The 26,895-nt window shown below is 39.8% G+C and overlaps 1 protein-coding gene across 1 annotated transcript in view; it reads left to right on the top strand.

The window, feature by feature from the left end:
* Positions 1-381: 381 nt before the first annotated feature.
* Positions 382-26,895, top strand: part of pot1 (protection of telomeres 1 homolog) — a gene marked incomplete in the record, with an annotated part of 59,100 nt that continues 32,586 nt past the window's right edge. Inside the window, 7 exon segments of the mRNA XM_035665537.1 lie at positions 382-439; positions 11,102-11,235; positions 12,562-12,634; positions 15,064-15,164; positions 19,899-20,006; positions 22,426-22,500; positions 25,578-25,704. Of these exon segments, the coding sequence (XP_035521430.1) occupies positions 11,116-11,235; positions 12,562-12,634; positions 15,064-15,164; positions 19,899-20,006; positions 22,426-22,500; positions 25,578-25,704 (604 nt within the window).

The following is a 26,895-nucleotide window of genomic DNA, read 5'->3' as shown; positions in this document are numbered from 1 at the left end:
AAGAGAACTTAAATAGTAAGATGTGGCAGATGAAGTGTAAATGAGTTTCACTGAATGCAGATACACTCTCAGTTAAAGAAGAGATCAATGTGGAGGGACTGTCAGTGGACTTTTGAGCGCTGAAAACATTAAACAAAAGGTATAGAAAAAAATACCAATGCCTAAACTGAAAAAAATCGTTTTGTTTTACTATTAAATTTAAAGTAATAAAACGTTTTTGTATGTATAACTTGATTCAATTATGTATATATATTTTAACTTTTTATTGTATTTATTAATCTTATTTCCTATTTTCTGTTCCCCATTTTTAATACAGTCATTGTTTTTCTAGCAATAGTTCTTTACTTATTGAAGTATGGCTATAGTAAGGTTCCCTTTACGCATGCGCGTTATCGCAGCCTGTCAATTCGAAACCAAGCGAGGGAAAAGTCCTGCAGCCGTAAGTTTTCCTCTCTTACCTCCAGTGTGTACTGCTGTGAGTCCTTCCACATAAAGCCTGCTGAAGACGGGTATTTCACCACGACGGTCCTTTTATTAACCGTACTCGAAATCTTGTTTATTAGTATATTGAAGCTTGTTTAGTGAGTTTATCGCCACTCAAACCTCCGTTGTCTTTCAGGAAAAGAATGCGTAGCCAGACCCAATCTAAAAATCCTCATGTTTCGGGTTGCATTACTTATTGGCACAACCATACAACACATTGAGTACGGTTTTAGGCATTTCACAAATCTAAACAGTCCACTTTAAAATTCGGCCCACCCCAATACACAATCATTATTTCCTTACCCCTCAAATGTCGCTAATTTCCACCGCTTGCTGTCCGAAGGAAAAGTTGAAATATTATTATTATTAACGATTTTCATTACGTATTGTATGCATGCCGAATGTGTCAATAGAGTCTATTTATTCATAAAAACTTGTAAACTATGTTCTATTTTCTGTGTATGGTTACAGAGAGTCAATACAACTTTAAAGCGATGGATTTTGGAATGGAGTTCCCTTGACTTTTGATTAGACGACAGAAGAAGATAACACTAGGTTAAGTTAGTTCTCTCTCTTGCTATGCGTCCTTACAGTTGTTTGTTCACTATCTTACATCAACACTGTATTACATTTGATGGACGTGGTAACGTTACTGTATGACGACTGTTCGTGCTAAACCGGAGCTAATGTGCCCTCAGTGCCAGTGTATGCTAAAGCTTGCTAGCAGGCTAACTAGCTTTGGATAACTTTAGACATCTGAAGTAACGGTTCTAAAATGTATCGGCATATTTGTTTTAGAGTCACTGTTCACGTTAGCGTTAGTTGTTTATTAAGGTTGTATATAAGGTATCCCTGACATAATGGACCACTTTAAAGCTTATTTTTCTTTCATTTCTTCCACTTCCTTTGATCAGACTGTGATTGTATTTTTTTGTGAAACAACTCTTGTTGTTTTCACCTGTTTTTTTACTGCTGACATTTGGTGCTGCTTGGTTAATCAGATGAAGGGATTACGGTGTGGGGCCTAACAACACTGAAAATGGATTTTGCTGTTTTACAACTCTTATTTTTAAGGTCAAATGAGATCACTACTTCTAATAGGAAAGAGACTGTAGGTATTTAATACAAGTGGCAGCTGTAAGAGGATTTCCTGATGAGCCTTACACTATAGTTTGTATATAGGCTTTTATACATTGTTAATGGAGTTATTGTAATTTAGAGTTTTTGTTGATAGTTGGTCTCATTTACATGTTTTTCTGCTTCTGTTGTCAGACAACGGAATGAGTATGAAATGGTTATTTAATCGTGGCCCATAACTACCTTTAATTGTTCCCAAGCTGATGCATTGTGGTGATAAAATAGATGTTATCATGACGTTGTCTTACAAAATCAACATACAGGTTAATGACAACAGCTCTGCTGTGTGTTTGCCTTTACTGACATTTAAAATGAGTCATCACGGAGAAAGCTGGAGGCGACCAGAGGCCACACAGCCCCTGAACCTCGCTCTGTTTACCCCGTACCCTACACACTGAAACACCAAGTAGGCGGTTTCAGATACACTTTGGAGAACGTTTTGGAAGTAGAAAAATGCTGTTTTAGTCTGGACAGAGAGCTGACACGGAAAAAAAAAATCAAGGTATTTTTGCCCAAGATCTGAGTGATTTAATATCGAGTATCTGCCGATCCTGAGTCCTGATCTGATGCTTGTCTTTTCCTAGTTGCACTTTAAGTACATTAAAGTTATTAAAATCAACCCAATGTAAATGCTTGACAATTGAATAGCTAATTTAGAAAAAATAATTGCCTGCACTGAAGCTGTTCCTTATTGTTTATTGTATTTTTTTTTACTAAATAAAAGTAAAAACAGCCAACATAAAACAAAGAATTGGGCTCAATATAGCTGATCAGTTAAAGAAATGCCTTGACTGGCCCTTGATGCTGGTTTCTGAGATAGGATCGGGACGTCCCTGAATTTGAACCATCCTAATGTGAACGTACTCTCAGTCTGCTGATCATTCAGCTCCTGTATTCTCCTCTCTGCTTCTCCTCCTGTGTGGAGCTGCAGACGAATATTTATGCTTACTCATCCTGTCTACACTCGCCCGGGAGAGTTAAAAGTCGTGCCCTCCCTCCTGCTTTTGAAGTGGCGGCTGCTTGCTGGGCGATGGATCACACAATACGTGACCCCGGCGACCTCCTGCTGGAAAGCTGTATGAGAGGGTGAGGACGTTGGACTTTCATCTGGCTGTGGCATCCTGGTGTTTCTCCTCGGCATCAGTGGCTGCTGCATTACAGAGACCACCTGACATTTATTTCACCCTTTTCACTCGGAGTGACTCTGGCTGGGATTCTGTTGAAGGGGCTGAAAGAGGAGACTGAATCTGTCCAGCAGGAGGCTAAGATACCTGATATCAGTGATGCATGAAACCCAGTCAAACAAACAGAAACATGACTATAACATTCATTTTTAATTTGAAATCTGAAAGTGTATCTTTCATATTGCAAGAGCCATGATTTTATGTACAACTGAATAATGGCTTACAGTTTTTGGTTTCTCTAGCTGTAAGACATCTGTCAACATTGGCAAATTTACTCTGCATAGCATATATGCCAAAATATATTTTTATCATATTAAATTGATGTAGAAAAAGTTTTGTAATGCTTAGCACAGATCTTGTTTAGTACAGCAGACTTTATTATATGCCCTATAATATATTCTGGGTGTTAAATGTTTAGAAAATAATCCAATCACAGTGACATGATTTGTCAGGAGAAATTGAGATCTTTTCCTCAAATCGCCCAGCCTTAGATGAACTACTAATATCCAAAATGTGCAGATGTTCTCTGTAATGTCGCAGGACAGGTGATGGAAGGACAGAGGAGGAAGTGGTTGCACTGTAGGTGTATGTGTGTCGGCACAGTCAGGCAGCACAACTGCAGCATGTCAGTAAGCTACTGAGAAACACAACCCGACTCACTCCAGTATGGATACACTGAGACTGGGACAATCCTCTCTCCAGATCTGTTCTGGCAGTGTTCTCCTTGTGTTGAGCCTTTCTCTCTTTCTCTCTCATCCCCACAAAAAGAGAAAGATTATGCAAATGTGGAGTAAATAAGGTTTGTGTCTCCAGCGTCGGCTGAGCGAACAGAGAGGACAGTTTGTGGTTTTGACACACAGTGGCTGTTTGTCAGAGAGGCAGAGAAAACAACCCGCGAGGCGGCGTCTCATCACGGCTGTCACTCTTTGTCTGACATGTTTGTTTTCCCCTCCGCCTCACCCCGTCCTTATTGGCTGAGGTTTGGCACAATGGATTAATTCACATCATCTTCTGCTGTCTCACTTGATTTCTGACACTGAGGCATTGTAAAACAAAACATGGCAGCTTACACCGATACAGGACATCATCTTTCACTCACTCTAGTTTTTCAGATCAGTTACTAAATAAATCATTTGTGATATTATGAGTAAGGTTTGGGCGTTGACTGTATAATTAAAAATGCACATGGTCCCTGTGATGTCACACATTCATGTAGAGCCAATGTGGAGCTCAGAGTGTGGCCCAGCAATAGGTCCGTTTTTGCCTCATTAATTGCGAAACGTCGGTGATATTTATCGATTACCTACATAAATCTGTTGCAGCTGTTGGGTCTGACATGTTTGTGTGTTGTCATAGCAACTTATGCCACGAGTCTTCGTTGTTTGTTGTTTCTGACATAAAAGTCAATAATCCACATCATCATGAGAAATTGGGATGCAGAAATGATTCTCACCACTAATCATGAATCATATCACTGTCGCAATATCAATGTCGTGCAGCCCTAGTGGAGTTGTACACTATTCTGAATTTATCAAGAGAGACATTATAGAGCAATTCTACCACTCCTCAGTGAGTTTCCCCCAACCTTTGTCATCTGTGGTGTTTCTGGCTGTTGCCATCTCACTCGGGCCTCAGTCCTGTACTGAAAACAACCGCCTGTGACAGCACCTTATATATACTGTCAATGTACAGCACCCACCTGTCACTCAAAGCAGCCATGCCCTTCATTCTTCCGAACTTTAACCTTAATGTAATTTAAATGGGTGAGTTATATAAAAATTCACCCACAGTACGTCATGAATGGGGAATTAAGCTATAGAGACCAAAACTCTTTTGTACCAGGATGTGAACATGTTTATTTCTGCTGTACCATTGTGCATGGTAATAATGGGCCTTATGGAGACTTAGCCAGCCTAAAGTGACTGTTTGAGGAGCTGCTACTTTTGTGTTGGCTTAATTTGCCAGGCACAGAGGTTGCCGCTTGGCGTAGTGTCAAAATGTTACCATAGGCCACTCACCCTAAGTTCTCAGGTTGGCTTGATTTGCTTCGACTGCAAGAACCAGACCTTTATTTGAAACACGTCGCACTGTTTTCAATATATTTCATCATGTATTGGTAAGAAGCCTTTTAAATTCTCTCAATTAGAGAATGCTGACACACAACTTAAGTTAGGTATGTTAAGTTCAGCAATAGTTGAGAGCGTATTAGTGTTACAAAGACAAAATGGAGAATATGACATGACTCTGTTGTACTGATTGAATCAGTGCTCTAGAAATGTACATTATTCTAAATTCATCAGGCGAGACATTATAGAGCAGGTAATTCCACCACTTCAATGAATTTTACCCAACCTTTGTAAAAGACTCCTGTATTTGAATACTATCTTTAATTAGAATTTTACTGAATGTATTCAGGTTGAGTTTGAGAGTAAATTATGATGCGAATTAACATTCTCGACGTGTGCCACCCTTTCTTTACTTTTACCGTAATGGGCTGTCATTCTAATGTCTCTAATCCCAATACTTTCTTGATATCTTGCATTGCTGTAAGAAATGTCTTTCTACACAAAAACACTACAGTTAAATGATATTATTAAGTTGTCATCTTCTCTGTTACTGTAATTACAGACCTGCTGATGCTGTCGTTTCTTCTGACAGCTTAGGGCTTGAATGGTTCTCAGCCAAAAGTGAGATTTAATTTTAGTGGACATAATTTTAATAAAACCAGTCACTGTGGGGCTTGCTGTCAGCAACTCTTTAGTGTTTCAAAAATCCTGCAAGCACAGAAACATACATCATGATTACGGTCATTTCTATGCCTCTGCACCGGCGATAGTCGTGTCTGGAGGCATCCTCCGTATGTCCCTCTGTCCCATTCTCGCGAACGTGATATATTACAGGAACACCTCAAGAGAATTTCTTCAAATTTGGCACAAACCACTCAAAGATGAACTCATCAGAATTAGGTGGTTAAAGGTCAAACTCAAAGTGGTCATTATTCAATACCATAACTGAGGAACAGAATTCCAAAGAAGACTGTGACTTTAAATTAGAATAAATTGGCTGATCCACATTTCACACAGTTAATTGGGACAACACAATGAGTAATTGATCTCAGTACAGGCTTTCATTTTTCCATCCCATCCATTCCATGCATTCTTAAAGTCAGATATTGACCAGCAGCCAGACATGTACTTTAACATCAGGAGACCTGTGTCGGCTGTATCTGTGGCACAGGAACCTGTACTGTGACCTTTTGGCCTCATGCCATCTACTAAAACCATCATCATCAAGACCAGCTAATTCTTTCTCTGGAAAATAGGACAGACACTTCACACAAGATTCTCTGTCTACTGTGTAAAGTGGTTAAAAAATGTGTTTCAAATTAAGCTCAGCTGGATGTCTGAGAACATCTTGTCTTATGTTATCTTTACTTAATCCGCACAACGCTTTTGATAAACAATTAATCATCAAGTCATTTTTCACTCAAAGTGCTGCAGAAAATGAGACACTTTATGATGCCACCTCGTGCTCTTGGATACTGTGATTGAGGGCATTTGTCACAGTTTTCTGATGTTTCATAGATGAAACAATGAATCAGTTAATGAATGATAATGAAAATAATAGCTGCAGCCCTAACTTTGATGTGGTTCATACTGTGGCTGTTCTGTTTCCCTGTGTACAGTGGTGATGTTTGTATTACTGGACCTGGGTCAGCTTCGTCTTATCAGCTGCATGTGGTGAAAGAAGGTTGATCTCTCACAGCCCTCTGGGAGGATTTCTCTGATTCCTACTGCAGAAAAAGCTCCTCCTGTCTGCATGGAAATAAAGATTTTTAGATCTGTGTTTTCAACCCGGGGGTGAGGAGATAAGACAGATGATTTATGGGGATGCATAGATAAAAACCCTCGCTACTACACAGACCGTGTATCATTGTACCTCCTCCAGTTCTTCTGAAATACTGAATATTTTCCATGATGAATCAGATGAAACAACATGAAAAGAAAACTATATACTTTAGTTTAAATGCTCATTCTACATTCAGCGTAACTTCAACAAGGCACTAACACTGTCAGGGTTAGAAGTTCAATTCCCTGTTAGTGTCCCCATCGTGTCTCTCTGTCGTCCCTGGATCCAGAGCTCCGGTCAGAGCTGCTGTAAATCAGCTCGGTACTGGATTCCCTGTTGTCAAACTGGTCAAAATAAGAAATAAGTTATTACAGTTGCACAACATGTTTTTTGAGAGAAAATAGAAGGGTGACTGGATAGAGAAAATGACAGAAAGAGTCTAAAGTTTGGGATAATTTGATACCGGATGACTTAATCAATCGTTAGCTGCAGCCGTAGACTGAACCAAACAGTAAAACCAAAAGTACGAGCTGAAACAGGCTGAAAGGCCCCATAAAGCTGAGGGGAACTGCAGAGTTTGTGTTTTGTCAGTACAAGTGACAAAGTCACATTATGCGCATTGCTCTTTCATCCATTGTTGATATAAATATGTTAGCAATATAAAAATATAAAGATATTAGTGTTCATATTAGAGCGTTAGAGCAGGTTGTGATTCAGAGGTCTGGATCCAGTATGAGACAGTTTAAACATGAGTCTCTGTGTCCAGGGTCTGTCTGTCTGTTAATCTTTATTTTCTGCTCTCGTCCACAGAGAGCCTGTGACTCAGTGCTGAAGTGGTTTTAAATGGTTTTAATAAATCGGGTCCTTTGAGCACTGCAGAGCTGCTCCCCCTCTACACACTCCCTCCACTCTGCACTCGCAAGCTGCTCCTGACCTGATAAAAACCTCTGAAATCACCTGCTGAGCTATGTGAGTTTATTTTTTATTTATTCAATAGGTGAAACTGCTGGAGCGTACACCTGTGGCAGATGGAGGTTTTATGTTGTAGAAAATGAACCTTCAAGTTGCAGCAAACACTGAGGTGTGTGTGTTGGAGTTCACCTCTGTTCATGATTGAGTGTACTCTGGAATACTGGAGATTGCAAAATAGCTATTAAATATGTGAGTCAAGAGTTCGGTTTGTGTCTCAGTGGATGTCGGCAGAGAGGCATGTACTGTGTGTTTGTGTTTGTAACTGTACATTAACCTATGTCTATTACGCATATCTGATTAATATATGAAACAAACATAAATGCTATATTTCTGTCATGCTCTCTGCATGGGTTTTCCTCGCTTCAGGTTTTACTGACGCTCTCTAGATTACAGATCCCTGTGCTCATGAGGCCGATAAACAAAAAATGCTTTAGAATGATGATAGCGATTTGTATTTTTTGGGAAGTTGGAGAAAAAGTTAGTTTCCAGACCTGTGCTATAACTCTCATGCTGCTGTGAACATGCTGCTGTCACCGTTGTCTTCTCTAAATGTTAATACTATTAGCATTTATTGGTATGTTTTCATTAGTGTATGATCACCTGAACATAAGAATAGTTGTGTTTTTGTTAGCTTAGAATGAGCTGTTTTTATCTACAGAGGGAAAGGGTCTGAGTCCGCTATATTGAACCGCCATGTTTCTACAGTAGCCCAGAATGGACAAACCAAATACTGTTTTTTAGGCAGGTTTTCTCCAACATGCTTGACAGGCTGAGCTGTATTAAAATGGTTGCAATGTGCAACTTCGCTGCTAGATGGCACTAAATCCTACACACCGGTCCTTTTAGGATACAAATAGACAATAATTATCAGAATTGTTGTTGATTAATCAATTAATTAATTAGAAAAATGTATTAATTCATTAATTCATTTCTCTTCATCATTATTTTCAGCTGTATTTTGCAGTAATTTTAAATAAGATTTATGACTTCATTTCATTTTAAGCCATCAATAAATGTGACTTAGACATACTGAGCTGATAGGGACACTGTGTCTTGCTCAGTGACACTTGAAGAGGTCACACTGTCTTTTGAAGGGAACAGGTCAGTGATATTTCAGTCTTTATGACTGTCGAGCGTCGTCCCTCCTCAACTGCCATGTGTGGTTTGCTGTCCTAACTGCTGCACTGAGCCGCTGTTTGGAGATCTATCCTCTGTCCCTCTCAGCCTCTCTGTTCCTCTTGAACAATGTTGTTGGGATGAACTTCAGTTACCCTCTGAGTTAATGAGTGTCTCGGAGCAGCTGAGCGGTGGGTTTCGGTGACGCTCCGAGGTGCACGAAGGCCGCCTTCTGCTCGGGGTGGCCCGGCCGTCATTTGGCAGGGATCAGCTGCTGTCCCACCGTGGGGATCTGCAGACTGCTTATAGCTGGCTGGTGGTATCTGATATGTTGCTGCTCTGTGGGAGGGACTCTGACTCACTGCTCAGCCTGTACCATTCATTTACATGAAGCTGACAAACAAACCAGCAACAGGAGGCTACAGGTCGGCTCGCTGCAGGTACAAGTTAAGTCCACCAGGTCCAGGTGTGTTATTTATTTATAGGTGGGGTTTTGTCCCTGGCCACAGAGTTGCCATGAGAGATGCAAAGTCGGAGGAGCCACTGGTTCCACAAGTATTTGTCATCACTGCAAATCAACATTTGAAAGATTTCTTTGAACACAGAAATACAGGAGTCTCCTGAGGGATTTAATGATACTATAGGTTACAGCATGGCATCTTGGTTAGGGCGGGGTTCTCCTTTGACTCAATACCCACACTACCTAAGCTCTGAAGCTAATAAATCTATAATTGAATCAGTAATTTGTCTTTCATTAATAGCAAACATCACTGGCAGCAGATTGTATCCGATGTCTCTAATTAATGTTCATTTGTAGGCCAAAATGAAACATTTGGACAAAGTGGTTGAAATCTCTCATTTAACTTTTAAGCACAGAGCACACGAATGAGCTTATCACCCTATAAACTTTAACTAGAAGGCATTCCTGTCAGCTGAACGGCATTAGAAATTGCCAGTCAACATCAACATCACTTTTCCTACATAAAACAACATGTACCAGCAGTTTGTCATCCCCACCATAACTGTCCAACTATGTAGCTGTTATTAATGAGTAAAACACCACTTTTTACTTCAAGATTATATTTCGATATTATTGAACATTGTCCAGTATACCTAATGCAGTGATTCCCAACCTTTTTCCTTAATGGACCCCTTTTCTATCATTAATTAAACTGACACCCCTTACTATGTATTTTAATTTCTGGATATTTTATATTATATTCAACACATAACAATAACAGTACAGAACAACGGACGAACTGTACAATGAACTCAGATAGTGAATACAGTAACTTATGTGTAAAACGAGCAAGTTCAATGAATTTAATTTATTTTTACATTTTTACTACTTTTTAACCTAACTAACTTTGAACTACTTTAACTTTTCAGCAATGTATTTCACAAACTGTTAAGCTACCTAATGTAAGACACTGCTGTAACTCCACTGCCAGCTGTCACACTGCACTCTGCTACATGTGCTGCTTACTTTTTGTCAGTGCTTATATTTGTAAAACTGTTTTCATAGCAGCGCATATCGGAAACGTAAGCACTGCTAAATCGGTCAGGCGCTAGTTTTTAGGGGGGCAGACAGACTGTGACTTGTAGCGGCTGTAGGTCAGATCCAGAAATTGTCTGCAGTACCTTGACACAGAGCAGCTCTGAACTCATGAATGAATCACTCATCGTGCTGTAATTCAGGCCTCAGGCTCCTCCCCTCTGGTCGAAATCAGAGAGGTTTATTGGATTTTATTTTTTCCTGGCTGGGTTTTCTGCCTGACTGAGCAGCTGACTGTACGGCCGAGTGAACAGCTCGTCTGCCTCGCAGGCTGTTCCCGCTCTGCCGTCCTCGGTCGACGAGGTACCACCGAGGGACTCGCCAGTCAAATCTGCCGGAAATCAAACTAACGAGCTCTGACAGGAAGCAACATGCTACCTGCTGGGAACACGGCCAACACTTTCCTGGGTTTCTCTGTGAAACGCCTCACAGACTTTAACCCTCCCGCTGTGCTGTCGACATGGATCTGGTGTTTCCCGTCAGAGGTTTCATCCTGGTAATGAGTCGTCTGTGGTGGAGGACAGTCTGACTGAACTTCAAACCAAAGACCTTAAAACCACAGATCACAGGCCGGGTCCGTGCCTGTCAGCAGTGGTGTGAAGACAGACAACAGATAAAAGCCTGAAACCACTGACATTCAGATCTGTCCAAACCAGAATACGAAGTGAACATTTTCAGGTGTTTCCATGGTGACGTCATTATTCACAAACCTAGAATCAGACCCATTAAACCCCCCAGATTGAACTCTAACCACAGTTTGTGGGGTCAGAAATGAATGGCATTTTTTTTTATTCATGTCCCTCAGGTCAGTTTGACATTATGCCTGTCCGTGTGCTGTCAGAGGGTGCGGTGCCAGGCGGCCAGGTACCAACACACCTCACCAGGATTCCCATCTCGCTCATCAGCACCAGCACTGACTACGCCAACAAAACTGTCAAGGTTTGTTTACAGCCAGCTCGTAATCAGAGAGACTTTTCATTTGTACACAATAAGACTGATAATACTGATATTTCTTGTCAAGACAGAAGCTGTATCTACTGTATCTACTTCATGCATACTAATACGTCTCTGGTCTAACTTTTCACATCTTATATAAGGACCATTACTAGAACAGTGTTCTGTCATTTACAGAATATTGCCATGGGCAGACCTATTTTGTCTCCCAGAGATGCAGAGAAACTTAAGCATGTTTTTAGCACTTGATTTAGTCTAGATTACTGCAACACACTGTTCACATGAGTTACAGCTCAGTCAGAATGATGCTGCCAAACTTTTAACTGGAACAAAGAAAAGAGCTCACATCACTCCTATTTTACAATCCCTGCACTGGCTACTCGTTAGTTTTTGGATACATTTCAGTCTATAACTGTTTATGAACTTACTTACTGCTGATCACCGTACCAACAACTAAGACAAAGACCTGCAACAAAGCTGCTTTCTGTAGTTTTTTAACTCAAACTGTAGATTTCTCTACCTCTGAATCCTGACCTGGTTCTGAGATGTCTATTCCTCAGCACAATGTGTACGTGTATAAATACCAACAACTCACTTAGCGCTGTTTTATTTAAATCACTCTTCCTCATTTGTGCCATGAGGCTGCGCTGGGCAATACCACAAAGATGGGCAAAGCCAATTTAAAGAATAATACCAAACCGTTAAAGTGTTTGTTGTGCTGGTCATTGGCACAAAAATTGAGCCCTTATTGCCTTTTGCTGTTATGGCTGTTTGTGCAAGAGGTAATTGGGGAAAAAACAAACAAAAAACATTCAAAATGTCCTTATAGGAATTCAAATATGCACAGTCACTTTATGGAAAAAATAAGCTGAAAGATGTTTAGCTCAGCCATTTACAGGTACCAAGTCTTTTCTGTGGAGAATTGCATGCATTCCTGTTTTCTTGGCATTTTCCTCCATGATTTTTTGTCTTTATTCACTTTTCATTTATCTGTAACCTGCCACCATCTGTTCACATCCACCTAGTTTCTGTTTTTCTTTATGTGAGACTCTATTGTTGAGTAACTATTGTTCTTGATTAGCACTCTGCAGGAATATATTTATGAAAACCAAAGCAGCAGAATAATCCACCTTCTGTCTCACAGCTCATTTCCCAGAGGCGCTCATCAACGCTGCTCAGTTTTCTGATGTGGCTTTGATCAGTTGACAGACCCTCAGTGAAATTCTGCAGAGCCTCAGTCAGACCTAAATGCTAAATGCTTTTCAGTTTGTCTGTAGGCTTTTAGTGTTTTTTTGTTGTTTTCTTTCCCAGGGAAAAGTGGTTCGAAAAGGTCCACTGGTGTCGTTAGCGGCTGACAACGTCATCCTGAAAGCTGTCATCCAAGGTAACTCTCAACATGTTTTTGTCTGTGTGTGTGTTTGTGTTAGCTGTCCGGTTGTACCTGAATTTGTCCCTGCTGGGTTCTGTGTTATAAATTAGTTTTCAGAGCAGGTTGCTGCGGATGTAAAAGTGAGTTCACTGTAGTTGTACTTTAAAGGGCACTGCTGCTACAAGGAATCCATTCAGCAGCCTGTCACTCACATCGTTTCTTTGTGTACTTGGGTTAGAAGTTTTGAATTCAGTCTTTAAAAGCTCAGCTTATAGTGTTTGATTAATATATATTTTCTAAACTTTTGGGATTATAAAGTGGATTTATCAGTTGCACTGTTGTTACTGTAGCCAACTGTGGGCACTCAGAGCTCTATGATATTACTTCATATTTATACAGAGACCAGACAAAAAAGTAAGCAAGCAAGCAAAGTGGACTACCCTGATCGCTTCGAACTCCCTCCATGGAAAAAGGATTTTAAAAGTTGTTGCTTGTTGTCTTTCGTATTAGTATTAATTCAGACCTTTTACAAATTCCCATCGTGATTAGAGCGACAGCTGAAGATGCCCCACACATTCCTCCTTTAAAGAAGATCAACAATCCAATCCATCTTTAAAGGACCAGTGTAGTGGTGAAGATTGAATGCCTCTGTCGTCTGTATTTGAGGACATGGGAACAAGAACGGGCTGTGAAGTGTGTAGGAGAAACTTTGGTGGCCACCGAAAAAAGGGAAAGTCCCTATATATCCTGTACGTACAGTATGCTAACATTTGCTGCTGTTGGTCAATATTGACACTTTACATGTAGAAGTTTACAAAGATAGATTTCAGCCTGTTTACTGAAAACAGCTAGGAACCTAAAAGAGGCTAAGATGCTTAGTACTGCAGACTTGATGGTGTTTCACTGTATGTGTGTGGATCTATTAGGACTGTATGTGTGTTAAGCTGTTTAGCTGCTCTGTATTGTAGAAACAGACGGAGGCCACTGTCTCATTGTTGTCTTGTCTGTGGCCTTCTTATCTTTGAGCAGGCCAATTGAAAAGCCACAGAAAGCTGAGGCTCTTATTGTGGCGGGGACATGCCTCCATCCATTCATTTAAACTCTGACACCCTGCCTGTGTCTCCAGCAGCAGGATGAGCAGATCCACCTTTCCTGTATTGTTGTTGTCTCTGCGTTTTGGTACAGTCTCTGACCTGCTCGAGCATTGTGGAATTCCTATTTCCGTTTCTTTTGTTGGCGTTGCTAAAGGCTCTGTAGAGATGGATTCAGACTGTGTTCGTGCTGATGTGTTTCCTAATTTAGTCCATTTTGTTCAGACTGATGAGAACACCTGTGTTTTGTCTGTGGTCAGAACACAACACACATAGTTCCCATATTATGTTTGAGTAAAGGATATGTGAAGGACCTATGTGTTATAGCTCGGTTAGAATAGATGTCACATTTCATTTGAAATTTGAACTTCTGTTCGGTTTGGGAGAAAATCGATAATTCAAACTGGAATGATCTGACTAAATTCGGACTCCTCAATGTTTAATTGCAACATGCTGTGTCTTGTACTCCACTGTCACTCTCATTCTCACTCTGTTGATGTCCTATTGTCCAGTAAACAAGACTGTGTGTTATTCTCTGTTACCACAAAATGCAGAAAACTAGCGAGCTGTGCTGAACAGATAAGCATGACACTAAGCCATCTGAGAAGTAATGTGTGGAAGCATTTTGCATTCAACAGCACAGATGCCAAAATGCAACTGATTTACTGCTCTGTTAATCAGTCACTACAGTGAGGCATTGGAGGCACCTCTAATGAACAGAACCACATCAATTTTACAAACAAATTACATTCACTTCTCATTCATTGGAAGTGACAGCCCTAACAGCCCTGGTGTAAAACCTGGTGTTTGACACTCTTCATTACGGCCAGAACAGCCCACAAAATGCACAGAATAGGCAACACTCTGTAACAAAAATGTGTAAATACAAAAATAAAAAATAAAATACAAGCGTTAAATGAGCTAGGGACTTTAATTATTGGTTTTCCTATGTACCACATAATTTGACTGTTGTTACTTTAGGACAAAGCAAGATAGATGTGGTTATCATCTGAATAATTATAACCAGTTGTTTTTTACAACAAGCCTAATGGAAACACTGGATGTATAGTTGTAATGTGAGACAAAGTAATTCCTGTCCTGGAGATTGTAACCACTTTAGAACAGTGTCTGAAAGTTCAACCTAGTTTTCAAAGGGTCACTTCATAAGGTTTCATAGCCTCAACCTGAGTTCTCTGTCTTTGTGACTTAATGTTTGAAAAATCATGATTACAAATATCTATCTGTCATAAATGACAGAGATCATCACCTGAACACCTCATCATCCTGATCTGAATGTTGAATCCTCCATCTATACTCTCATTTTAAAAACTTGTTCTGTGTCTTGTTTCGCAGAAGAAGATTGCCAACCAAACACGTCGTCTCAGCACCCATCCATTAATGTCGTATTGTTGGGAGCGCTGGCCAAGGACTTCAGTCTAGCTGTCAATCAAGGGGTAGGTGCACTCTGTCATCAAAGATATGATTCAAACAGAGAAAAAAAGAGATAAAGAATATTTTCACAGTTTAATATAAATACCCACCATATTATAAGCACTGCTGATAACTCCTCAGGGTTTCCTGCTGTCCTGGAAAACTGAGAAAGTGCAAACTAACATTTTGTAAGCAAAGAGACATTCAGATTTTTCAGTCCTGATACATGAATCATTTATCATATGAATCTATATTTAGTGTGTGCAGACATGCTGATGTGATAAAGTGTGGATGGAGATGGAGATGGTGATGATGTTCGTGTACAGACCAGTGATGTCTTGCTGCTGAATCTAATTTACAGTTTGAGTTATTTTCTGTTTCCTTTTCTCTCCTTTGTGTCACCTGAGTGTTAACAAACCCTGGTAGTGTGTCTGTTCCCTTGTAAAAATCACACCTTTGCACACAACTCCAACTTTATTTGGATGTCTCATAATTAGAACTGCCTCTGACTAAAGATTTTCCTAGTCGACTAGTAGTCGATAAATAAAGCCAGTAGTTGTAGTTGTCACACGTTTATGATATTACCTAAATTATTTAAATATATATTTATTGAAACAGCCTCTTGTCAAATGATACCAGAAAAAGCGGTAGTCAATCTAAACGTGTCAGAATAACCAGCAAGGAGACTGAACAGATTTATTTCAACACAGTAAAACATCACACAAGTCTTGTTGTTCAAAATCATGATATGATGGATGATGTATAATGTTAACAGTTATTTACAAATCCAAAAAAACCCCAGAGTCATAATAGTCCTGCTTGGAGCCGCTGGAAGTCAGATGGCCTCTGTTGGTCCCTTTCAAGTTCTGTCGCTCATTCGGCATTCCCCACTGGCAAGGCTTTTACACTAGTAAGTCCCCCCCTTCCTTCGAGCTCCTAGTCCAAGTATAGTCAACTTATAGGACCGCTAACTAGCTAGTGGCAGCAGCTAGTACAGTTAAGTTAGCATATGCAACAGTGCACCGGTAAGTAACTCCACTTTGTTACAAGAGAAAAGGCCTGTGTTGCAATGATCCCCTGATACTCTCAATCCGGTGACAAGGCACAGCCTGTCTGTTTAATATAAAGTAATTAAGTATATTTTAATAATTTAATAAGTCTCACCGTTTTCTGATCTGCTCCAGTTTTAAATTGATACTCAACACTTTTCATCATGCCATCTTAATAAATTCAGGATAATGTCCATTTCTAGTCCTTTCATTCTTACACTTAAAAAACTAATAATAGTGGCTGAAAATAATAAGTTAATGAAAAGTGTATTAATGTTATAAAGAGAGCAGTGTGCTGACATGACTCATGACATGACTTGTACTGATGGATGAATTAGTTATATGTGTGAGCGAAATCTTCCTTCTTTAGGTTAATAGTAGTATGACACAGTGGTTCCCCAGGCCAACATTGGATCACTTACAAACCTAGAAGCAGACAGTGATGACCTGTCCCTGTCAGAGCAGTATTCTGCTTCCTCTGTGTCTCAGGGCCAACCAGTGCAGCTATTCTGATGAGGCAGTCTGTCTTCCAGAGAGACCAAGGCCATAGATAGATAGTTTGTGCTTTACCTTCCACCAAACAGGATTAGAGTAAAGGGCATGTGACCGGAGTGATAATGCAACGTTACATTTGGTTAACTCAGGAAAGGCATTGTCGGCAAAATCTAAATTAAACACTCCTCAACAACTATCCTTCAGAACTGGAGTGGTTTTGCACAGTGGTTCACCTGGAGTGTTTCTCCACTTTTAGTGAATGCTTCTGCTTGAAACATCTCTTTTCCTTCACAATAAGGAAATTATACTGAATTCACTATGCTTGACATTAGGGATGTCACGATCAAGTTTTTTTAGCCCCCAATCTGATCAGTCATTAATTATTGATTATCTGCTGATACTGAGTCCTAATCCAATACTGTTTTTTTTTATTATTTTTTTATTATTCAGTGCCCAGTGCAGACTTCAGTTACATTAGGGTTATTAAAATCAATCCAATGCTCGACAATGCATTGCATTAAGAAACAAAATGCCTGCATCAAAGCTGTTCCTTAATGTTTTGTTTTTTGTACACAATAAAATATAAAACAGCCTAACAAGATCTCTGTAATCTTTTTGGTCTTGTTGCTGTCTGAAGGGAGTTTCTCTCTCCAGAGTTGCCTGAATGAACTGTATTTTGCTAAGTGTTTATTTCCATTGTCTCTACATCTTTTGCTCAGATTACATTAATTACTCTTATTGGCTTTTTGTTCCCGGGACGTTTCTTGCACTTGCAGCTGTGTTGGATATCTACTGCTCTCTCCTCCTGCTCTCTCTCACACACACACACAGAGCAGAATGGAGGAAAAGAAACAGCGAGAGAGTTGATAAACAGCTGTGTAACAGCTGAAGTAAAACAAAAGATTGGATCGGATGGATAAAGCTCAGTATAGCCAATACCGATCGTTGAAATCAGATCGGGACATCCCTACTTGACGTTATAGGGTATGTAAACCTTCAGAAAGTTACAGAAATGGTCAGACAGATTTATCTGATATGGTGATAAATGTGAGTAGAGAAAGTTTCCTTGTCAGATGGAGAGTTTGGAAGTTATTTTCTTGAGGCTGGGTCCTTTAAGCCTCAGAGGGTTGAGTGAAGACAGACAGTGAAGAACAGTTTGAAAGCCTTTTTATAATGAATATTCATGTGATGCTGATGAGAGTGCATTATGTTATTTTCATTAAAAACTAGGCTTGGATATGGATATGAGGGTGTGTCTGTGGAAATTGTCTTTTTCTGGATCATAAAACCTGTGATTTGAATAAAGTAATGAGCTCAGTGATACATGTGAAGTGTTAAAGGAATATGACATTAATCTGTAGGATGAGATGAATTAATTTACATATTGTATGTTTGAAGAAATGTGTGCTGAGCTGTGTAAAGCCTGCGATGGTTTGCAGTAATTGAATATCCTGTGCTTTGAAAAAATAAAGGGGAAGCATACATACCACTAGCTTATTTAGATTATGTTAACTACTTTATTTGAAGGTAGATATGGACTATAGCCTGAGCTGTGATAAAGTGAATTATCCTTTCACTTAAAACGGATAATGAGACGGATTTGTCTGTTGCTGTTTGTAAACACACAATTCAAATTTGGCCCCTCCTCCCAAGCTAAACGAGCTAGGGAAAGTAGTGGTCGTCGAGCGAGCTAGAGGGTGAATGAAGAGAGGGAGCGGCGTTAGCAAAAACAAGGCAGTGAATTAAAGAAAAGTATGTTTGTAATGTTATTTTCTAATTGTATCACACATTCTAAAGCACAAATAAACACAGACACAGTCATTGCCATTGCCACGTTTCATCCTGTTCAGTTCGGCTGCTCTGTGTGTGTAGTTTAGTCCCGCCGTCGGTCAAACAGACACACAGAGCGTTGCTATGTTTTAAGTCCCCACCTTACACCATGCACGTTGTCCAAAGGTCGATCCAGAAATGTCCTGAACTAATAAGAAAATACAGACAGAGGGCAGTGTCTCTGCAGATATAGACAACGCCACACACTTGTAGTGGGTCATGAGTTATGATTGAGAGGGATTATTTTTATATACATTGTTTTTTTAATAAAATCCTACTCAGTATGCCTCTAAGATAAGATAATTATTTATTGATACCCCAGAGGGGAGATTTGGGCAATACAGTAGCACAAGGACAGAAAAAAATACAGATGAATAGAGAACTTAACAAATAAATAGGTAGACAGCATATGTATTAAGTTACTACTAATGCATTTCCTAATGCTGCTGTTTCAAGTGCTGGTGAAACACGAGGTGGCTTTTATTGTGAAGCAGCCACAAGAAGCACCGTGTATTTGTCACCAGTAGCTCCTCTACTCTCTCTGACAGAGTAGCTGCCGATTAAGTTATTTCCGCCACCAGAGTTCTGGGACTAGTATGAACCAACACTTGCTGTTACCACGGTAACCACAAAAGCTGCCAAATCAACAAGGGCTGAAATCTTAAGGATTACAACTTTAACGTTTCCTTCAAAGGGCCGATGATTGGGCTCTGGTGTGACAGTTCACCTCCTGCAGCTCCCTTGAACTGTGCAAACAAAGTGAGTCTGAATCATCATTGCCACAACTCGTTGTGCCGGTTAACTCACGGTTAGTCTGTCACATCTGTACACATCTGTACACATCTGTATACAGCAGCAGCAGTGATGTTGTTTACAGAGCAGTTCATCTGTTTTTGACCTGGACGGGGACAGTGAACACATCAGGGATAATCCTTCTGTCAGCAATATCTCACTGTGTCTTTGGTTTTGGTACAGCGACGTCTTGATGGAACTCAAAGCGCCATAAAGCTTGGTGAAGTCAGGAAGTCATCACAGCCTGAGCCGCTGTGCTCCGCTGTAGATCACAGAGTTCTTGTCAGGCTATGTGTCTCTGTAACATGATTATTTAGACTATCTGCTGTCCCTTTGGCAGCCCTGAGTGGAGGCTTTACAGCCGTCTTGGGGGCAGCTGACACGCCAAACAAAAGACAATCTCCACATTTCACACCAGCTTATCATCGGCAGCTTGTTGCGACGTCTTACTTAATGTCTCACAGGATGCTACATCTGCTGCTTCAATCTGTCCTCCCTCTGGGAAAAGGATGTATATTTATCTCTCTCTGCTCTCTCCGTCTAATCCCTGATTTCTTTGCTTGTTGTTGTTTATCTTGTGTTTTCCTGCAGGATGCGGTGGTGGCCTCTGGCTTCACTGTGGGCAAATCCCCCACAGTTCATAAGGACAAGTTGCACCCCTTTAACCTGCTGCTGTCAGGAGACAACGCCTGTATTTATGTGAGGACTTTTATAAATCGAAGTAATATGCACTGTATGTATGTAGGCGTATATAAATCTCTTTAATGTCTTTCACAGTTCATTTGCTCTATGGTTGCTCTCACACTTTACCTCTTTAATGTGAGTAAAACAAACTGCTGCATTTGGCTGCAGTTCCTTGGAGCTGGTGTGAAAGCTGTCAATCAAACGCTGGCCTGATTATACCCGGCATTAAAATGCATTTCCACACACGTCTCGAGTGACCTCTTGTGATCGGATCTCACTTCCCCGCTCTATGTGCAAATATACACTATACGATGGTACCCTACTCAGAATTTTGTCAGTCAGTGGTCATTATTACTGTCCATTTGGCTGGTCAATATAAAGATTAAATTATTAATATCTTTTTTTTTTCAGTTCAGCACCACACTGAACTCCTAGCCTGAGTTTCTGTGAGCAGCCCTGCAGGAGAGACCTATATATGAGAACTACATGCAGGACACACACTTTTATTTTCTCTGACTGCGTTCTCACATCACAAATGATGAAGAAAGGCGTTAATGCCAGAGTCAGAGAAAGTAAAAGTGTGAGTCTTGCTCGCACCACATAAGGTCTCTCTTGCTGGGCCGGCTGCTGACAGGCTGTCACCCAAAGAGCCACTCACAGTGGACGGCAGTAGAGGAGGTTGTTCCACCGTCTAACCCTAAAGATTTGTGATCGAATCTCTCGCTCTGTATACAAATAAACACATCAATCATTCCTGTTTGCAAAGACAAAATGCGTTGTTGTTTTAAACTGCTGCACAAAGAAAGAAATAACTTAATGTATAATATTTGCCGGATTTAAAAAAAGTCCCAAATAATCAACAACTAGTTCATCACTTGAAACAATGTCTTCTCAAACATCTGCTGCTTATCTTGGTAAGATAGCCCAAACACATAATTTGCATTACAGTGAACCAGATACACAGTGTGTTTTGTGTTTACTTACTGGACGTCAATTAATAGGCGGTTCTTAAATTACACATATGTGATATGTGGTCCAATGTGTCCCAACACTGAAGACCATTGTCAGTTTATATAGTGTAACCAAATGTGGAAGTGTCTTAAACCTGCATTCTATGTAAAGGCCAGCAGCGGGAGCTCCATTGGCTGCAATCAAAAACACTACCATACACTCTAATGGAGAAATAACCTGACTTGTCACTTGATTTATTAACAATGTCACGATAGGTTCAACACTTGCCCAAGACGCATGTTAATACCGGGTGTAAACAAGCTCTGTTGTGAATCAAACAACAAGGACGAGACCCTACTTTTCAAGCAGTCTCTGTCCCCTTCCAAGCCAACTCTTGTGTGGTTCATGTGTGGTCTGAAAGCAAACGGACCAACCACAGTATTCTGTAATAGAAGATGAGATTTTAGCATGAATTCAAAAGCATCATCCAAACACTCTGTGCACACTTTGCAAAACACAATATCACGCACATACACACAAAAGCCAAACAAAGGCTTGTAGTCAACTGCACAATTTAAAAATCATTTGGTGCCTAATCTCTGACACCCAGAATCATGATCAAGTGACCCTCAGTGAGGTCATGACCCCAAGTACACCGGTCTGTCTGTCTGTCTGTCTGAATTCAGTCTGCAGGGTCTTATAGTGTTAGAGCGTGCGCTCTTCTGTGTGAGCTTTTAAATTGAACGTGACTCATCGGTCGTTTCTCGCTCTACGTCATTGTCAAACAGACATAACAAAAACAACAACACCTGGAGACGTGTCTCTGTTTACCCGCTGATGAATTTCACATCCTTCACATGTTTTACATGATAGCAGGCTCAGCCATCACTAGATTAACAAACACGACAGGGTTGCTCAGAACAGACACGCTGTTAACCAAATGTCACTATTTCAAAACCTTATTTCCAGTATATATCAAATATTTACTCATTAAAAAAAGCATGCATTCATTAGCCAATCACACACTGCCTCACCACTTTTGGCTTAACAACCAAGTTGAGTCAGTTTCAAACTCTTTTTTTCGGACTAGTCTGATGCATGGGAAAACACAGTCCCATCCTCCGGGTCCTGATGAGGTGAAGGGAAAATACAGTCCCGTCTGTGTCTGTGCACTTCTAGGCATTACTATAATTTTTACCCAAGTTTGGGACGTGATCTGCGGACACACATTGTTGTGTTCTTAATACATGTTATAAAACCTTGTGATTTACAGCTTCTTATATTCACACGTATGCACTCACTAGGACACACATCCTTTAACTGTAATTTACTGAGTATTTTACTTTATTTTTACAGTTCACTCAGTTTTTAATTTACGACATTTACAACACTTTATAGATATTATTTCACTCTTCCTTTCATTTTTAATTCAGTGTGTCTGCTGTGGTGGCTGTAACGTCTCCTCTCTGTCTTTGTCCTTCAGGTGTCCCGACTGCCACCTCCTCCTGACCCCAGATCCCCACCGGCCGTCAAGAGGAGCTCTCCACTCTCCGCTGAGGTCAGAGTCAGAAGCCTAGTTAGCTGAAGAGGCTGCTGGAGTGTGTTGTGGAGGTCTTGTATTTGTCAGGATGCTTCATGTCAGCTGCTGGCTGTCCCCGAGTCACCTCGGCTGGATCAGGGTCTCACCAGACCTTTGTGTCTCTGTGGTGGCGATGATGTGGCAATGAGGATTGTTAATGCTTTGTGCGAGTGTCTTTAAACCTCACAGCTTTCAGTAACTTCTTGATCTCATTATTTTTATGAATTACAACCACAAAAACTTTCAAACATTAAGAAATCAGTGGACAAAACTTCACAAGGGCAGAACAAGGCTAGAACAAGAAAAGAAATCGACTGTGAAAAAGAAATCTGATATTTTGACAGACACATTTCTGTGACCAGTATACTTGTCTGGTAAGTGTCTACAGACTATTTTTGACTGTTCAGCTTGTTTCTTTTTGTCACACATGACCTTTTGTCATAACCCGTTATGACATTTTGTGTTTTTATTACAACTTTTTGTAATAGGACAACTATTTATAATGCAATACATAATTTTTTTCAAAGTAAAAAAATCAAGCCCAATCACTACCAGACAAATATTTAAAAAATCGCTTTGAAGTACTTTAATAATTTAATGTGTGCACACAACTCCCTTAAATCTGAAATTCAATCAAGGATTGTACATTTGCTTTAAATGTATATAAATTTATATCTCCTTGCTGTTTGTTTTGACGTGTGTACTTTGGTCACATTGTGATTTCCAAAAAAAAGAAAATCTAATTTTCTGTAGTAAATTAATGTTATTTAGCAGGTGTTGAATGCTGTACAGGGACAGATCTCCTCCTCAGTGAATGTTAAGTAAAATTGCAAAAAGTAACGTCTTTCATGATTAAAGTGCATCTGACTGTCAGCCTGCAGAGGCACATGGGAACGAATATAGAAGTCAGCTCCCAACTCCAGGTAAAGTTACTGCAGAGATAATCTGCTGGCTGCTGCCAGTGTTAAAGATACGATAATATAATAAAAAACATACATACAAGCTGCTGTACAACCACAGCCAATCAAATATTAAGCCAGTGACAGATGAATAAAGCAGAGTAACAGTGAGGTAGAGCTATGATAAACACTTTTAAAACAGAATAAATCAACAGACAGAATTACACATACACAATAAAAATAAATGAACGAGATTAAATGTATTCAGAAGCCAGTGATCTAAGTTTAAAGCCGATTCGAGTTTGATCTGTACTGTCGAACAAAAGCTGGTGAAAATAAATGTTGGACAGACTGCTTTTGTCTGGGTTTTTCTTTTATGAGCATATGCTCATTTTTCAGATCATTATTATCCTCCTGTGAAAATCACATGTGACTGAAGAAATGTTGAAAGAGATGCAGGGAATTAAAAACTGTCAGGCTCTCTGATCGGTCGTTTCCTAAGCTTTTAACAATTGTCAGAAATGGCATTTGTTTAGTTAAATGCCAAGACTAGAAAATCTGTCAATCTCAGAAGACTTGATGATTAGTTTTTTACTTTTGAAACATCTGTTCTGTCCTCAGTTTTCCATTATCATAGTCTGCAGTGATGATACAGAGATGATGATGACCACACAGTTAGCATGTTGTCATAACCCAGTTACTCACATAGTTTTAACATTGTGAAAATGGATGTGACAGCAACACTTTATCTAGTCTTTATTTAAATATTTTCCATTTTTCATTGCTGCAGAATATCATGTAGGATTAGTCTTGTAATCAAATACTGAACATACTTTGTGATCACAGTATGTCTACAGGATGGAAACATGAAAGAGGAGAGAAAGATGAGTGAATCTTTGTTATATTATATCTGAAGCTTGAGGTTTGCCCAAACTGTAAAACTCTCTCCAGGAAGTTGTGATTAACACAAATTCAGCCGATCCCTGTGAATTCTGCATTTTTCTTCCCAATCACCTCAACTTTTATGCAAATTTAAGTAATCAGTTTCCCATGAGTTTCACCAAGCATAGCATTCCCTCGCGCAAAACATTGAGTCATACGTCACTAAACTACTAGTGAGTTTATTCTCACCGGAACAAGTTGCCTTAAATCTTTAATGTGTTATACAAAAAAATGCAACTATGATTGAAATTTTCACTTTCCCCCGCAACTGCATTGCAAGAAATTGGCTAAAAACATCACAACATGCATCTCAGTTGTTTAGAAAAGGTGCTGTAAAATCAGGCATTTTGGGTGGCATCAATCCCCAAAAAAACCTGTCCTACATCTAATCCCTTCACCTGTATGTATGTGTGTGTGTGTGAAATAATTTTAGTTTTTAAAAAGTCCAAATGGTTGCATTTTGTACCACAGTTGGCTTCCAAACTAGTGTGATGTCATAAAGTCATGCTAACATTAAATCTCATGTTAAACTGCTGTAATGTGAGCATTGTTAGCGGCAATGTCGTTAGCTTTATCCACACGTGGTTGTTTTACAGTAAAGTCCTACCACTGCCGTCACATTAAAACAGTAATTATGAAACCCGTGCAGGAAGTGATGTGTTAGTATCAACAGCTTAATCTTGAGCTCACAGCAGCAGATGAACAGAGCAGCAGAGAAAGCAGTTGGGCTCCTGCTGTGACAATGTGTTGGTGAATAATGATAAATTAGGTTATATTGTGCACAGGGGAATGATGAGGGGCTACATCTGAATCAATGTAGTGGAAACTATGTAAATATTTACAGGCATTTTTTAACACATTAGCTACTAAATCTGTTAATTGAGTAGTTTGCAAAAGCGTCCTCTCATCAGTATAATGACAGGGATGTTGTCAAATTGTAGCAGTTTGCCAGTTAAAGTGTTTTACCATTTTTAAACTTAAACTTTTACGACCTTTGGAAATATCTCAACAGTATCTTACACTGAACCCTGCAGTATCTTCCCACGCGCCTACTACCTCTCAGTAGGTGTGTGGGAAGGACTGAAAATGTTATTAACTTTGGTGAAAAGCATCCAAATAAACGTAATCTAATGTAATGCACGTCAATGTGGTTCTGGTTTTCTGCTGGTACTTCTTTTTAACTCTTTTTCTACTCTTTTTGTTTTTCCTCCACAGGCTTCCAGGACAACCAAGGCTCCAAAATACACGTACGTCCGACTGGGTGACCTGAAGGCTGGATCTGTAGTGAACGTGTACGGAGTGGTGGTCTTCTTCAAACAGCCATTCAAGAGCCGCGGCACAGGTCAGTCTGGAATGATGACCAAATGATGGACAGTAAATATATGTTTCTCAAGTGTAGTGTGTTCGCATGAGTCCACAACCATGCTAGCTGCACTGTCAGACTGTACTTACTAAAAGCTAATGTCAGAATGCTAACATGCTCACAGTGACAATGCTAAGTGATTTTAGCAGGTATAATGTTTACCATGTTAACCATCTTAGTTTAGCATGCTATCATTTGCTAATTAGCCCCAAACACAAAGTACAGCTGATGGATATGTCGTTAGTCCAACAGTTTTTGAGATATTTCAGTTTGGATGGAAGTGGTGGACCGACTAAACAACATTGCCATCCCTAGAGCCATGGTGCTAGAATGACCGAAAATATTTATGTCTGTACACTTATCTGGTATGTATGAGTGTCAGGACCACTGCTGAGGTCTCAAGGATATAGTCAAAGTAATATTATGAGGAAAAAAAATCAGTGTTATAAATAGGGCTGAATAGAACATTATATATTAAACAATTGTAACTTGAAATTTATCGGTATCTAAACTGTAACAACTCTGTCCTATGGAGCACATGCAGAGACGTTAAGATGCTCAGCAGCTGTGTTTAATACTTTTTAGAGACGTGTTTTAAAATGTAAGAAAGGAAGCGTTTTTGGTAAACGAGACCTGAGTACATAAACCTCATCACCTCCTCTGAGACAGAATGGAGCTGACAGACAGAAAAGAAGTGAAAATCTTTCATGAAGTGATAAAAGCTGGATCACTGCTAAGTGAGAGCAGAGGATTTTTTTAGATGGAAATGTCTCTGATTATTCCTATAACACACTCAGAAAGGTGTGGAGAGGAGTGGGGTGGCAAAATATATTTTAAGTTTATGTGTTGATAGTCTTATAAAGGATGTCTGGGCTTGAGCAGGCTGCTCAAAAAGCTTTAAAGACTTCAGTACTCGTCAGCATCACAGGAAGCTGCATTAATCTAATCCACTGAACCTCTGGAACAATGTTTAGTCATTTACTTAATTTCCCTGTTAACACACTACAGCTGATATCATCATGAAGTGCAGAAAACACAGTTGTGTCAGAATTAAAATAGGAGAGCAATGGTAATAATGTTGATACAACAAACACCAGGCCACTCAGTCTGAGTTGACCTGCAGCCATGCAGCACATGATGATTGTGTGTGTTTGTGTGTGTTTTGGGAAA

The sequence above is a fragment of the Morone saxatilis genome, unplaced genomic scaffold, assembly GCF_004916995.1.
Source record: "Morone saxatilis isolate NCDOM2014 unplaced genomic scaffold, NCSU_SB_2.0 Contig2, whole genome shotgun sequence".
NCBI classification, from domain to species: domain Eukaryota; kingdom Metazoa; phylum Chordata; class Actinopteri; family Moronidae; genus Morone; species Morone saxatilis.
The sequence above is the reverse complement of the archived record's forward strand: the minus strand, read 5'-3'. Positions and strand labels throughout refer to the sequence as shown.